Source organism: Talpa occidentalis, unplaced genomic scaffold (assembly GCF_014898055.3).
Source record: "Talpa occidentalis isolate TD23 unplaced genomic scaffold, MPIMG_talOcc4v2.1 talOcc4.6, whole genome shotgun sequence".
Classification (NCBI taxonomy): domain Eukaryota; kingdom Metazoa; phylum Chordata; class Mammalia; order Eulipotyphla; family Talpidae; genus Talpa; species Talpa occidentalis.
This window is the reverse complement of record NW_023604972.1, coordinates 92,789,781-92,803,904: the sequence shown is the minus strand read 5'-3', so window position 1 is coordinate 92,803,904 and position 14,124 is coordinate 92,789,781. Positions and strand designations below refer to the sequence as shown.

Here is a 14,124-nt window from a genome sequence, read left to right as displayed (position 1 = left end):
TGGACAATGTGCATTCCAGATAGAGAGAACTAATGCCTAGAACATAAGGTAGAAGTGTAACTGGTATGCAAGGAAAAGCAAGGAAGTCAGGGGAGGCTTGAGTGGAATGAGTCATGGGTTCCAGAATAATAGGAAGTGACGCCAAAGAAACATAGCATAGAGCTAGCCTATATGGGACCTTCAGGACTTTTATAAGAATTTTTGATTTTTACTCATTGCATTTGGAGGGTTTTGAGCAGAGAGGTGACATGATGTAATTTTATTGATAGAACACCTCGTGATACCTCAGAAATCCATAGAGAAAATTAACCAGGTTATCAATTTCACTTTCATAAAGGAAAGTCAAAAGAAAAATGTTTCTACTATTTAAATTGGTATTCTCATTAATGAAGCCCATATGTTGCCATAGTGTAAGATTCTAGAAGGGCACCCTTGAATGTAAACTGGATGGTTAGCTCATGTTGTCATTGGCCATTGCACAACTATATATGATAGTTTTACTAAGGTTAATTTAGTTAGGAATAAGTGGGTCTAGGAATTGTTAAGTTACCCACCTCCAAAAGCAAAAGGGTATCAAGAACTGTGAGATATTAACCCCCTTCAAGCTAACAAGTTAGAGGGCAGGAGATGCCTTTTTCAGAAACAAGGAATGTTTATTTCGCACAGCAGTAGCAGTAGCCAGTCATGTCATATACATCACTTCTCGAAGCTTCATTTCCTGGGGGGTGATACGTTTACAGTCAGGTGATGCCTGCCCATGCAGTACTTTGCTTTACAGCAAAGAAACCTGTATAGAAGATGCCGATCTCATAGGGACTGTTAGCAAACCTGTCCAACCTTTACCTGGAGGCATTTACCTGTTTCCAAAGGCTGTTTGCTGTACAAACATCCTTGAAAAGATTTCAGAAGTAAAGTTGTTTATGCTTTTGCTCTGAAAACATGAGAGATCTGTGGAGAATTGTTCCGCAACAATATAGTAGGGCAGGGAAGAAGGAAATAATGGGGGTCAGCAAACTTTCTGTAAAGCATGCAGATAGTAAATATGTTAGGCATTGCAGCTTCTCCGCTTTACATTGTAGAGCAAAATGGCAACTGCCTACAATATGTAAAGGAATGAATAAAATCAATAAAACAGGCAACAGACCATGTTTGGCCTATTGGCTACAGTTTGCTGACCCTTGCCTGAGATGATCTGTTTTGTTCAAAGTTGTGAAATACCTATTTTTTTCCCTTAAATCCTCATTTTTATAGCCCAAATCCAGGTCATTCTGAACTTAATTTACCTTTTACCTTTCTTCACATTTTATAAAACTATAGTATATGTATTTTTGTGGATATATCTATCTACTGTACTGAATATTGAAGTAAAGTCTTGCCTTCCTGTCAGAATAAGTTAATTACATGTGGACAGCTTTAAGGATTTATGGAACCTAGTGCTTTGATTGAACAAAATATCACCTATGTAGTTCTAGATATTGGAGATGTTGGCTTAATACAATTTGTATGAGCTTAGAAAACAGGATTTATTTTTTACAAAAATAGCATTTTCAGGTAGCCCCTTTTTAGTTTTAACAAATATATATTACCAGGAAGCCATTTGTCATACTGTTTATTATGGAAGAGAACACAAACCCCTGTATTAGAAGGGATAATCTTTGAGAATTGCCAGGGTTTGTTTTAAATGTTGAATTCATTAGGGAGTGCTTCTTCCACTTGCTTGAGTGGAAAGAATGAATGGAAAAAATTATGCTGTTTTTCTTCCTTTGCACATCCCTTACCATCTTTTTAACTATTATAATAAAGGTGCAGGATTTTTAGACAAGATAGAAGAAAACAAATGTTTGGTCTATGTCTCTCAGGATTAGATTGAGAAAAATCAATAAACCAACCAGGACATGTTGATAGCACTTAAATGACTAAAGGCATACCTTCCCTCATGTATATTTAGAGTGCTAATTCCCAACTGCTTGTAAACCAAACCCCTGTTTCTGTTCTGCTTTTCTCGTATAACTCTATACTTGCCTCTCTCAGCTTGCAACTGTACTTCCCCAAATTATATACAGTCCAAACTTTTATGAGTTTTCAGAGGTAAAACTGGCTACATCAACATTTATTAACAAAAACTGTTTTTGAAACAATGAAAAGTAAGACTTGGTTACTGTCTTCAATATTTTTTAACATCTAATTAAGGGAATATGGAGAAATAAAATCATTCTGCTAAGGGCTTGTGTTTCAGATTATTGTCATATCCTTAGAACATTAGAAATTTTTGAGAAAAAAGATTTTTGTTGAGTATAAATCTAAAAGCATATATACGTGTGTGTATGTAAATTTACATATTTGTATTTGTATTAACAAACACACATGCTTATTGTTTATTTTTTGATGGCCATTGTACTCTGAGTGAATGTTCACTGCTCAAGATTGCTCTCTTGTGTTACACTAACTAACCCCCAGAATTTATAAAGGATATAAACTTAGTGTGATCATTGAAACAGAAGAGTTTGAAAATAAATTGTCAATAAGAAAAAGAACCTTAAAAGTGAAAGTGCCTAGAAACTTAAAATGCTAGACTGCTATTATTAGAAGGGTAAAGTAGAATGCAGATGTCCCATTATATAGCTGAAATTTTTTATTTAGCCAATTATTATTTTTTACAAATTAACTCATACATTTTTAAGATGATTGTTTTAAAATTCTCTCCCTCATAAGTTAAGCTTTTTGGAAAAGGAATGCTATATTTTAATTATGTATAGAAGGTACTGTTTATAATTTTGTAAATATAATATTTAACTTGGAGTTTTGTTGAATTTTAAATTAATAATTTTACTTTTCATTTCATAAAGTGCTAGTGGCATAGTAAACATGCTTAGTAGGTTAGTATGTACTCTTACAATGATAATAGATAATCTAGTTTGGGAGAGCACACTTAGTAGGGAAAAAAATCTTCATTAAACCTATTTAATTTTCAAATTGATTTTTTTTTAAACCTGTCCATGTTAGGTCAAGCCACATGTAATACTTTCACATTGAATGAAAAGATAGCCACCATATGATTTTGGTATAGGCTGTATTTCTTCATTTAATGTACTTGCTCTGATTCTACTCAGTATTGACAGGAAATTTTTACTAAAAGAAATTCAGTGAAAGGATAAATAGATGCTTAGTAAAAAAAATGTTGGGGAGGAGAAGGGTAAGGGTAACTTTGTTTTGCCAAATGACTGAATCACATTGTAGGACTATGAGAAACAAAACAATGTTGTGCTAGTTTAGCAGCTTAAGACCCAAAAATGTCCCAAGTACTTAAATAATTAGAATATTTGCATTTATAGATCACTGAGGAAACGCAAATCTTTAAATCATGTACAATCGTTTAAGTGTTTGGAGGAAATGATTAAATGTAGACTCAGTATATCTAAATCTGTTCCACATGAATTAAAAAACTGAAGCCAGGAAAGGCATAGAAGAAAATATGAGGAAATAGTTACTGCATTTCAAAATAGGGAAGATCTTTTTAATCATTAAGCAAAGGATGAAGCCACCTTAAAGAGAACATAGCCATCAGTTTACAGTCAAAGATATTCAAGGTGAAAAATGTTCAGGGAATCAAAATTGGAAATAAAGGTACAAAATGCTCATTCTTGGCAGATGATACTATCTTATAGTTCAGAAGTCTAAGAAGATCAGCTGACAAACGAAAACAAACAAGAAAATTTATAAGATGTCCAAATACAGAGGCTACACCTAGGGAATAGAACAACCAAAAAATTTATAAACTCTTTAAAAAGAATATATAACTCACATATTGTCTTATTAGGCATATATTGTCAAGATATTGTAATACATGACCAGAATACATACAATTTTAATGCTATTTTAAAGGCCATTTACTTTACATTTTATATGATTTCTGACTTAATATCTTTCTGTGTGATGTTTGTTATTGTGGTTTATATAAATCTTTAGGGAAAACAGAAATTAATGTCATAAATTTTTGTGTATTTTCTAAGACAATAACTTTATTCACTAATTCATCTTTTTTTTTCCCCAATGTACAACAGGTCAGTACTCCTGTCTTTGTACCAATGAAAACCCATGTGTTGCTTCATCGAATGAGTGGAAAAGGACTAGCTGCTCATTATTTCTTTCCAAGACAACCTTGTATTTTTGGCGATAAGATGGTCTCTGTACAAATAACTCTGAATAATACTACTGATCGAAAGATAGAAAATATCTACATCGGGGAAAAAAAACTTCCCATAGGCATGCACATGCATGTTTTTGATCCAATAGGTAAATATTCTCATTTGTAACTTGAACTATATTTGATAATTAAATGTGTTCATTCAAAAAGTAAAGTAGAATGCATATTATTTTTATTGACTACAAGCATATTCAGTTTGTATTTGTTTTCCCTTTTTAAACTGAATTTATCAGAAAAGGTAAATACATTTCTTTGCCCTTTGTGAATCTGGTGCTTGCAATGGGAATATCAGTACTGAGGAAATGGTGGTTCTGAAGAATCAAAATTGCCTCTCATTTACCTGTCTCCCCTACCTTGTGGTCAGCTTCATTCCCTGCATTATTTTACTTGCTTTTCAAGTATAGTGCCTCTCCACCCTGCTTCCTTTCACATTCCATAAATTGAAAAATGAAGGGAACGGTGACTGGGAGGATATATACTATGCTACTTGTCTTCCTTTCAGATACATAATTTAGAATCACCCATAGTACATCACTGGTATTTATATATCATGCTTTCGGTGGAGGATTGTTAGTGCATTGGTGGTGAGCATGTTATGGTGACAGAAGAGATGTCGACTTATTCCCCTAAATCATATACAGTGTGTTAAACCAGTGTGACAATTTTAAAAAATACAATTTTTAAAAAAGAAAAAATATGCTATTTAATCTGCCACCACTATTTAAAAACCACACTGTTTTTATGTTCAAAAACAAACCCACAGATCTCATTTTCTTGGAATAAAGCAATATCAGCAATATGAGCCTTTATTTCCACATACAACACCCAGCCTGATGCTGAGCAGGCAGCCCCACCCCCCAACCCCCCTGCAGCATGTTCTTCCCAGTTGACATCAGTGCTCGCTATATCAGATGGTCTCCCCAACTGAGCATCACTCTTTCATTTGATGACCCTTCCATTGGATAAAATATGCTACCAAAAATCACATTTAAAAAAACTAAGTGTAACAGTTGTCTTGAGTTTAAAATAGTATATTTAGAATGTCTATCTCTATTCTTTCTATTTTGTGTAAATGGAGATAGGCCTAAGGGTTAGCTGGGAAAAACTCCAGGTAAAATCCGAGCTAAAAACAATGTAAGGTTCTGTTATTGAATCCCTGAAATGTGACATGACAAGGTTCCAGATAGTTCCTTTTTAGGTGAACAAAGATTTTTGATCAGGATGAACTCAAATTTAGTAACTGTGCCTTCTTTACTCAATATTTCCAGTAAGTCATTCTTTGTGTTATTTTTGCACAAAGGAATAAAGCAATTGCTAATAGATTAAATGTGGTAGACTTTTACAAGCAACCAAAGGAAAGTAGAGTTAAAGTAAATTGATTTTAGAACCCATTTAATACCCTTTAAAAAAATAATTTGGAAACTAAGACCATTTAAGAATGAATAAAGAATAAAGTTTTCTGGATTTTATTTTGTGAAGTTAATGTACTGCTAAGGAATTGTAAAATATCCAAATTTCTGTTTTTTTATTGCTCGGATCTGAAATCCAACCTTTTTTACTTGTTAAAAAATTAGTTTAGTTTAAGAAGTGTCAAGCAGTTGATATATGAATTGTCTGAAGGTTGAAAATGTTATCCAAAGGTTAAAACAGTAGAACAGTATTAACATTTCTTTGAGCTGTCATAATGAGTTGATGAGTTGACCTTTTGTTGGCCTATGTAGAATAGAAGAAATAAATACAATAAATCTCATCGTGGGGCCTTAATACAGAAATAAAATAATGAATGTATACGATTGCCTCAGTGCCAGCAATAGTCTTCTGCTCTTAGGCAGATTTTATAACTAATGTTGCGTTTGTTTTGTTGGCATTTATTGAATACCCTCAATATAAAGTTTTTGCCATGCAATATATTTGTATGTAACATTACCTAGTTTCTTTTTCCAATAGATGATAGTAGAGTTACAGAGTGTAACGCATTTTAATTAGCCTTCCAAAACCATATTGTGAAATAAGGAAAGTAAGATGTTTGGTTAACTTTAAAAGAGTTTATGTGTATGTTAAGGAGTCCAGCTGCTTTTTGGTCACCAGTCTGTTTTCTTTTTGTATAATGCACAGTGTGTTTTTCCTCTGCCTTTAGCAGGAATCAGAATTTCTTCTAAAAATATTAGGAATAAAGACCCATTATTTTCTCCAGAGACCAGGAACATAACACACATACATGTACCCTTAGGCTCTGAACTATTAATATATCCAACGACTTTATGTTAACAATGGAAAATTTGAGTTTAGCTAAGATTTCTGCTAATTACTGTATAACTGTCACATCAAAGTAGATGACATCCTGTGTGATTTCATTTTCATTATTTGTGATGTGGTATTATAGAGCCAGTGTTTTGCAGCATTTCAATGTAACCACCTTATATATAGCAGTGATCCAGGAACAATATCTTTTTTTTTTAATATACTTACATAAAGCATATAGCTTCAGTATATTCTCAAGTATGTTCTTTTTTTTCCTTGTATCATTTTTGTACAGTATTTGATTTCTCCCCTCAGGTGTAGTCCCGCAGTTTTCCCACCACCGAATCACCTGTGACCCATCACCATAGTCCCTTGTGCTCTTCCCTTCCCTGTTAATACCCCTCTCTCTCCTCCTCCCATGCTGTATCCTTCAGATCTATGGTCAGTTTGCCAGTTTTGTCTTTTTCTGGAGCCTTTTTGTTTGTTTTCTCTATGTCAAGAGCAGTATCTAAATGCAGTCACCAAATTTAGTATTCAGAAACAGACACCTGATTAAACAGACACCAGAGTAAATTTTCCCAGTTTAGTGAGCGTCAAACATTATATAAATTCACTATATGAATAATTTTATGCTGATCACTTTGTTCTTGATAGTCATATCATTAAACATGCCATTGATCATACACTGTTCTCTAGAATTAGCATGGCACTAAGCTCACAGTTAATTATCTTAAGAATGAAGAGAGTATCAAACTATGTCAAAGAGTACTTATCAACAAGGCATCTTGAGACTGTCACTCTGTCAAATGAAATACAAGGATACATCATATAGAGAGATCTAAATCACGAATGCCTGCCAGAGGTGTGAACTGATAAAGTATAACTTTAGGAGAAATGCAAGAAAATTACCGTTACAGTTATTTACTCTAAAATAATGCCAATTTGCCCAAGATTTAAGCATCAAGATTTCTGGCCCTTGAATAGTATCCTGGTAAATGTTTTAAATTTATTGAGCTTTTCTTCAGCCATGGTTACCATTAAATGGCAAGTCATAGTATAGTCACAATCTATTGGATTATAGTGTGCTTGCTGAAATGTAATCACATCTAGCAAAATATACACAGAATAGATAAAGCTTAATATAAAGATACTGTGTGGTACAGTTGCAGTATGCTTATATTGAAGACCTCAAGCAAAGTAGAAATCAAGTGGATGGTTTGCATTTAAGTAAATAATATACATAATACATATTTATACTATAAAATATATAGTTAAGATTTCTTCATTATTCTAATGTACAGGAATAATAATAAGAAGAAAATGTTTATGTTTGTCTTAAGTTTTATCATTTTCAACTGAAAAACACCAGTTTTGTACTTTGGTAGGTGTTTTCCACATTTGGTTAGTTGGTAGATGATGTTTCAGAAATTACAAATCTATAAAATATTAATTATCACTTTTTGTTTTTTCAAGATAATCTAATCTGATACTAAATTTCCTTTCAGTAATTCTCAGAATACTGCAATTAGGCTTATTGTTTTGTCTCCTGTAATCCCAGTTGTCCTACTTAATTTATGAGTATGAGTAGAAGTTCATTTCTTCCAGCTATCCTTTAATTTTAATTTTAAATTTTGGATTTTTTTTAATCAGTGAAAATTCAGAATGTTGTTTAAAATTTACCTTTATATATAAATAGTCCATGGTTTTAAATACATAGTCTCCTAAAATTACCCAGAGGCCAATTCACTTGTTCCACATAAACATATTTATTTCCTTCTCAACTCCAGTGCCTGTGAAAATAATATTGTAATTCTTGATATTTCTCAGGATGATATCTGTTTCTGAAACAAGTAGATATTGGAATATGGGCAGAGTAAAGTTATAAAAAAGAAAGCTTTCCAGTAGAATAGTGAAATTACTTTATAATCTGCTTAAATATTCTTAGTTTGAAATTGTTCTTATGAGCCAGTGTTAAATTTGACTCTTTTAACCAAACTACAGACATTACATAAGTTTTCAGTGTTTAGTTTGCTTCTTTTTCACATCCTCCATGTTTCCATGTCTAAATTATCTTATTTCCTAGAATCTCTTGAGCCTGAGGGATCCATTACTGTTTCAATGGGTATTGACTTTTGTGATTCCACTCAGACTGCCAGTTTCCAGTTGTGGTAAGTTCAATTGTTCTCCTATATTTTATATTACCTGTAAAGTAATATCAAAACTAGACTTTCAGTAGCTTTTTTCTTTGAGAGACAAAAACATTTAAACAAACATGCTTTTCTTTGGCAACATTTATATCACCATGGAAAAATTTTACAAATTGTGTAAGATATCTGTATTTTTAGCATTTGTTATACAGATAGTCATTACAGGCTACCATATGTGATTAAATTCACAGTTTGTTGGATAAAAAAAACTACTGCTAAATAAATTTTTAATTTAACTGTGGTTTTGAAAAAAATCATGAGAAAATTCATGATGAAAATCCACGAGAAATTTAAAACTTTAATAATATTATTGAAATACCCAGAGAAGTTATCTTTTGAAATACCTGCTATGTTACCTTGAGCTTCTTAAATAGAGAATTATTGATTCTCTCAGCACCTAAAACCCATATATTTTTCCCTTTTTCACTTTAATTTATAAACTGCTCTTGATAAAAAGGTTTTATAGTTGAACACTGGCCAAAAGAGCTTTTCTGAGGCTGGGTTTTGACATTGTTATTGCTTTTATATAATGTTTTCTACCTTTCTGATGAAATCCAGAAAACATGAGCAAATTAGTATAAAACTATATTCATGCATCTTTAAGAATTATCCTTGAGCTCTTTGAATAATAAAATTTTTTTGATATAGGATATGATTTGTTACTTTGATTTGAAGTTGCTTTGTTTTCATTCTAAGAGTTGGCATACTTTATTTATCCAAATTATAGCCAGCTTAGATCAAAACCTTTTATTATAAAAATCTTCTAGTTTAGGAAATAGACATTTTAAATAAGTTTATAGGTTAAATACAGTGAACCTTTTTTTTTAATATACCTTTTCATTTTCCAGTAACTCCAGCCTAATGTTGTACCATTTATTGCCAAGAACCTTCAATGATGAATATAAGCAATGTAGCATAACACATTGATTTTATGCAGATCATCACCTTTATGTTTTGGGAGGTCTGCGATATTAGTGATATATAAAAACTGATGACTTTTCCCAACATTGCCTAGTAATTGTTTATTATTTTTCTATTAGACAAACAACACAGATCAATATTACTGAGCACAAGACTATGAGTAACATCACTCTAAATAGATTTGCCTCCAACACCAGAGGTGTATTCATTTTAATGATTTCGACAATGTGAACCCAATGACAAAGCTTTTGCACCAAGTGAGGGCAAAATTAAGAACTAAAAAATTTCTTTTTCTTATCAATTTATATAAAGAATCTTTTCTACTTCTAGTAATGAGGTGGATCTGTGGGATTTTTTCAAATGCATTTTCATTACAAAGAGTCTCTCTAGTTCATAGAACAGGATTAACACTTTGTTTTTCACAATAAGTCCCTTTAGATCAGATAAATGTTTAAGGTAGTATTTGATTTTTATCCTACATTGAAAAGTATATACATATATTTTTTCTCAGTTTCTCTAAAGCTAATTTTAGTAAAATGATAAATTTATTTTACATAGAAAATAACCTTAGCTATTTTAAGCATTTGCATTAGTATATTTTTTCTATTGTGAGGTAATAAAATTAGTTATTTAGTTTTTAGATTTTATTAAGCACATAAGCACGCTAGATCAAAAATTATTTTTTTGTGTGATCCAAAAAGAACAGTTTGTCTTGCATCAAATGTAATTGATCCTGAAGCAGTGTAATCACAATTACTCACTTTCTTAATTGGCCTGCCCAAAATCAGAAAATGGAAACCGATCGACAGTGTTTAAATCAATAGCTTCATAGTAGTGCTAGTGGGGGTAGGGAGATAGTGGTAATGGGTAGATCAATTGGTCTTAGATGCCAATCACTAACTGTGCCTTTTGCATAGTAAATAGCACTTTTTGCTTAGTGATGTGCTATATTCGCCTTGGTAGTTCAATAAAAAGAAAAAATAAAACAAGAATAGCTGATAATGGATCTTTTTCCTCAAAATACATTATACAAATCAATACATAAAATTATGGGTAATAAGAGCATCTTTGATAAGAAGCCTTCAGAAATGCCGAGAACATGGATACTAACTTTTCGGGTATGCTCTTATTAAAAGAAAAGGGACACAAGCCTCTAAATTAACTCTATATCATAGTTATTGATACCCTATATAGATGAATGAAACTAAAATTTATAGCTACATAGTTATATGGATATTTAATAACAATATCTCTAGCTTTGCATTTAAATGGTCATTAAATTATGTCCTTGATTACATTTATTAAGATTGAAAATGTGTATAATATTTATAAATACCTCTCTAAAAGTAGATGCAGGGTACATAAACAGGTTCCATCCTTGTGATCAGCAAATATTAACATATTTACTTAAGAAAAATAATATAGTGTGGGTCAGGTAGAAGACTGAGCACTAGCATCCACCCCTCTTTTTACCCAAAAGTCATTACATAGACAGAAAATACTTTATTTAAAAGAGAATAAATGGGGGGGGGGTCTCCCTGGTGGCACAGGGGGTTAAGTCTCCACACTATGAAGCTATCAGCAGCCACTGCAGCAAGAGTTCAGTCCCCGGGGCCTCCCCCGGCGGTGCAGCGGTTGAGCACTGGGTTGAGAAGCTGCCCGCAGCCTCTGCAGCGCCGGTTCGATCCCCGGCTGCTCCCCAGCCACTGGAAGAGGGTCCCGCATGGCGCACAGACCTCTCCTGCCGCCCGCTGCTCCCCTCAGCAGTGTACTTCGGTCCTTCTGCCTGCTCTGCTCCCTGCTCTGGCTCTGGTGAATTTTCTCACCCTCCCGCGCTTCTGACTCTACCCAGTGCTTGTATAAATAAATAAATATATCTTTTTAAAAAAAAAAAAAACAAGTTCAGTCCCCAGCCAGGGAGTTGACCCACATGGTGCAGCAGCCCTCACCTGTTTAGCCCACTGCTCCCCTCAGCAGTATATTTCAGTCAGTCCACCTGTTCTGCTCCCTACTCTGTCTCTGGGGAATCCTCTCACCCCCACCCCTGCATCTCTGGGCTGCACTCCAGCTCTTGTATTCATAAATAAATAAAATAAATCTTTAAAATATAGAAGAGAATGGGCACTTAATAAAAAAGACTGCCATTAGCAGTTAGAAAGCAAATGGGAACACATAACCAATAAGAGATAATAAAATCCACAGAGCAAAACGCTAATAGGTGAAAGCTACTACAATGGTAAGAACAAACTTGGCAGAATATCAAGCACAAGTGAACATGCTGGGGAAAAGTTAGGATAAGAGTCATCGGGGAACTGGGCCTCCCCTGGTGGCGCAGCGGTTGAGCACTGGATTGCAAGGCTGCCCTGCCCACAACCTCTGCAGCGCCAGTTCGATCCCTGGCCACCGGTGAGGGTCCCACAAAAAAAAAAAAAAAGAGTCATCGGGGAACTAAAGAACTGCTTCCAAACCCTAGTTCCCAAACCTTAATCACTAACAGCAAGTAATATAAACATTTAATTGGAGGCCTGAGAATTGTACTATAAAGTGCGCTACTTGCCTGGAGAGGGCTTTTTGTGCAGATATAAGGGACTGAGAGAACAACACGGTTTGATTCTGTGAGAAGGAAGCAAGGATGATGAGAAATGAGATGAAAGGCAGTTCTGTCCAGGAGAGTAGTAGCTCTCAAGCCCTCTACTTCTAGAGAAAAGCTAGTCTTACCCGATGTTGGTGGAGAGGTAAAGCCACAGCCTCCCCACCTCCCACTTTCATGTTCATATAACCAGGCATGTCTCTCCCACTTAAGAAAACAGCAGTCAGCCCATCAAAGGAGTAGAGACTCTTAGAAATAATACTCACTAAATGTATCAAGCAAACTCAGTGATAATATTCATTAAAATGTGTCAAGTGTGCTGCACACTATTCTAAATACACCTTGTTTTGTGTGTGTTAATTTATTATCATGGCAATCCTGTAGGTAAGTAGTAGTTAGTTATATTATCCCCTTTTTAGAGGTATATAAACTGAGGCACAGGAAAATTTAGAAACTTGTCTAAAATCTCATAGCTAGTAGGTAACAGAACTTGCTGTGTGTGTTAAGACTAGTCCTTCATTATAAATGTAAATGGACAACTTTGGATGATCATACGTTGAGGAAAAGCATCAGTTTTTTTTGTTGTTTTTTTTTTAAGATTTATTTATTTATTTATACAAGCACTGGGTACAGTCAGAAGCGCGGGAGGGTGAGAGAATTCACCAGAGCCAGAGCGGGGAACAGCGCAGGCAGAAGGACCGAAGTACACTGTTGAGGGGAGCAGCGGGCGGCAGGAGAGGTCTGCGTGCCATGTGGGACCCTCCTCCAGTGGCCGGGGAGCAGCTGGGGATCGAACCGGCGCTGCAGAGGCTGCGGGCAGCTTCGCAACCCAGCGCTGCCCAGCGCTCAACTGTTGCGCCACCAGGGGAGGCCCTAAGCATCAGTTTTTAAAGGAAAGGCTCAAGATGATTACAGAAACTCACTGACCATGAAGGAAACTCACAATTTCAGAAACAGTAGTTATCTTTTAAGATTGTGATTAACATCTCATTCAAGATGATACATCTGTAAAGTAAGAATATATTGCTTGTTTTGAAAAAGGAGCAATTGGAAAATTTAAAGTATATTCTTGGTGCTTTAAAACATAATGCCAAAAAAAATTTAGTAGATGCCTAACACAGCTGAATCAATTTATTGTTCTGAAAGAAGGAGTCATTAAAACCAACTGTAATAGAGAGCAAAAAGACAGATAGAAAATATGAAAGGTTAAAAGAATCAGTTCATCTAATAAGAGATCTAGGAAGAGGTGGAGGTATGAAATAATTAAAGACTAATTAAATAAATTTAAAAAGAACATATTCTGTAACAAAAGAAATGCACAAACCTTTAGATTAAAAAGACTATCAAAGGCCAAACAAGATGAATGTGAATGACTAAGACCAGATGCTAGTGAAATTTTTGATAAGGATAATTTTTGATAATTTTTTTAATTCTGGTATCTTCCAGGAAAGAATAAAAAGCTTTGTAATATATAAGGCAGGAACTAAAAATGAACAAGAATGTGAGTAGAATCATATTTCTAATTATTACTGCCATCATTTCTGGTGGCTGGACAGAAGGACATGACCTTTAAAATTATGATTTTGATTTTGATCCCTCATTTTGATCCTACTCCCTTCTCCCCCTGTAGGGTGTCTCTGGTTTATAGTTGCTTGTTGATTTTGATTTTTACTTTATTATAATTAGTCTTTTTCCTGATCCCTTATATAGGTTTTCTAAATTCCTGCTATGAGTGAGACCACCTGGTATTTTTCTTTTTCTTTCTGGCTTATTTCACTGAGCATGATCCCTTCAAGTTCCATCCATGTTGCTGCGGATTGCATTAGTTTATCTTTTTGATTGCTGAGTAATATTCCATTGTGTATATGTACCACCAAATGGACACTTTTAAGACAAGCAACGATTCCTTTCATTTTCCACCCACAGATCCATTCTTGAAAGGATTATTTAGAAATATACTG

General features: G+C 34.1%; 1 protein-coding gene across 1 annotated transcript in view; it reads left to right on the top strand.

Annotated features, from left to right (window-relative positions):
• AP3B1 (adaptor related protein complex 3 subunit beta 1) overlaps positions 1-14,124 on the top strand; it is a 210,205-nt gene that overhangs the window by 173,238 nt on the left and 22,843 nt on the right. The window contains exons 23-24 of the mRNA XM_037529629.2: positions 4,062-4,293; positions 8,529-8,613. Of these exons, the coding sequence (XP_037385526.1) occupies positions 4,062-4,293; positions 8,529-8,613 (317 nt within the window). The remainder of the gene's footprint in view (positions 1-4,061; positions 4,294-8,528; positions 8,614-14,124) is intronic.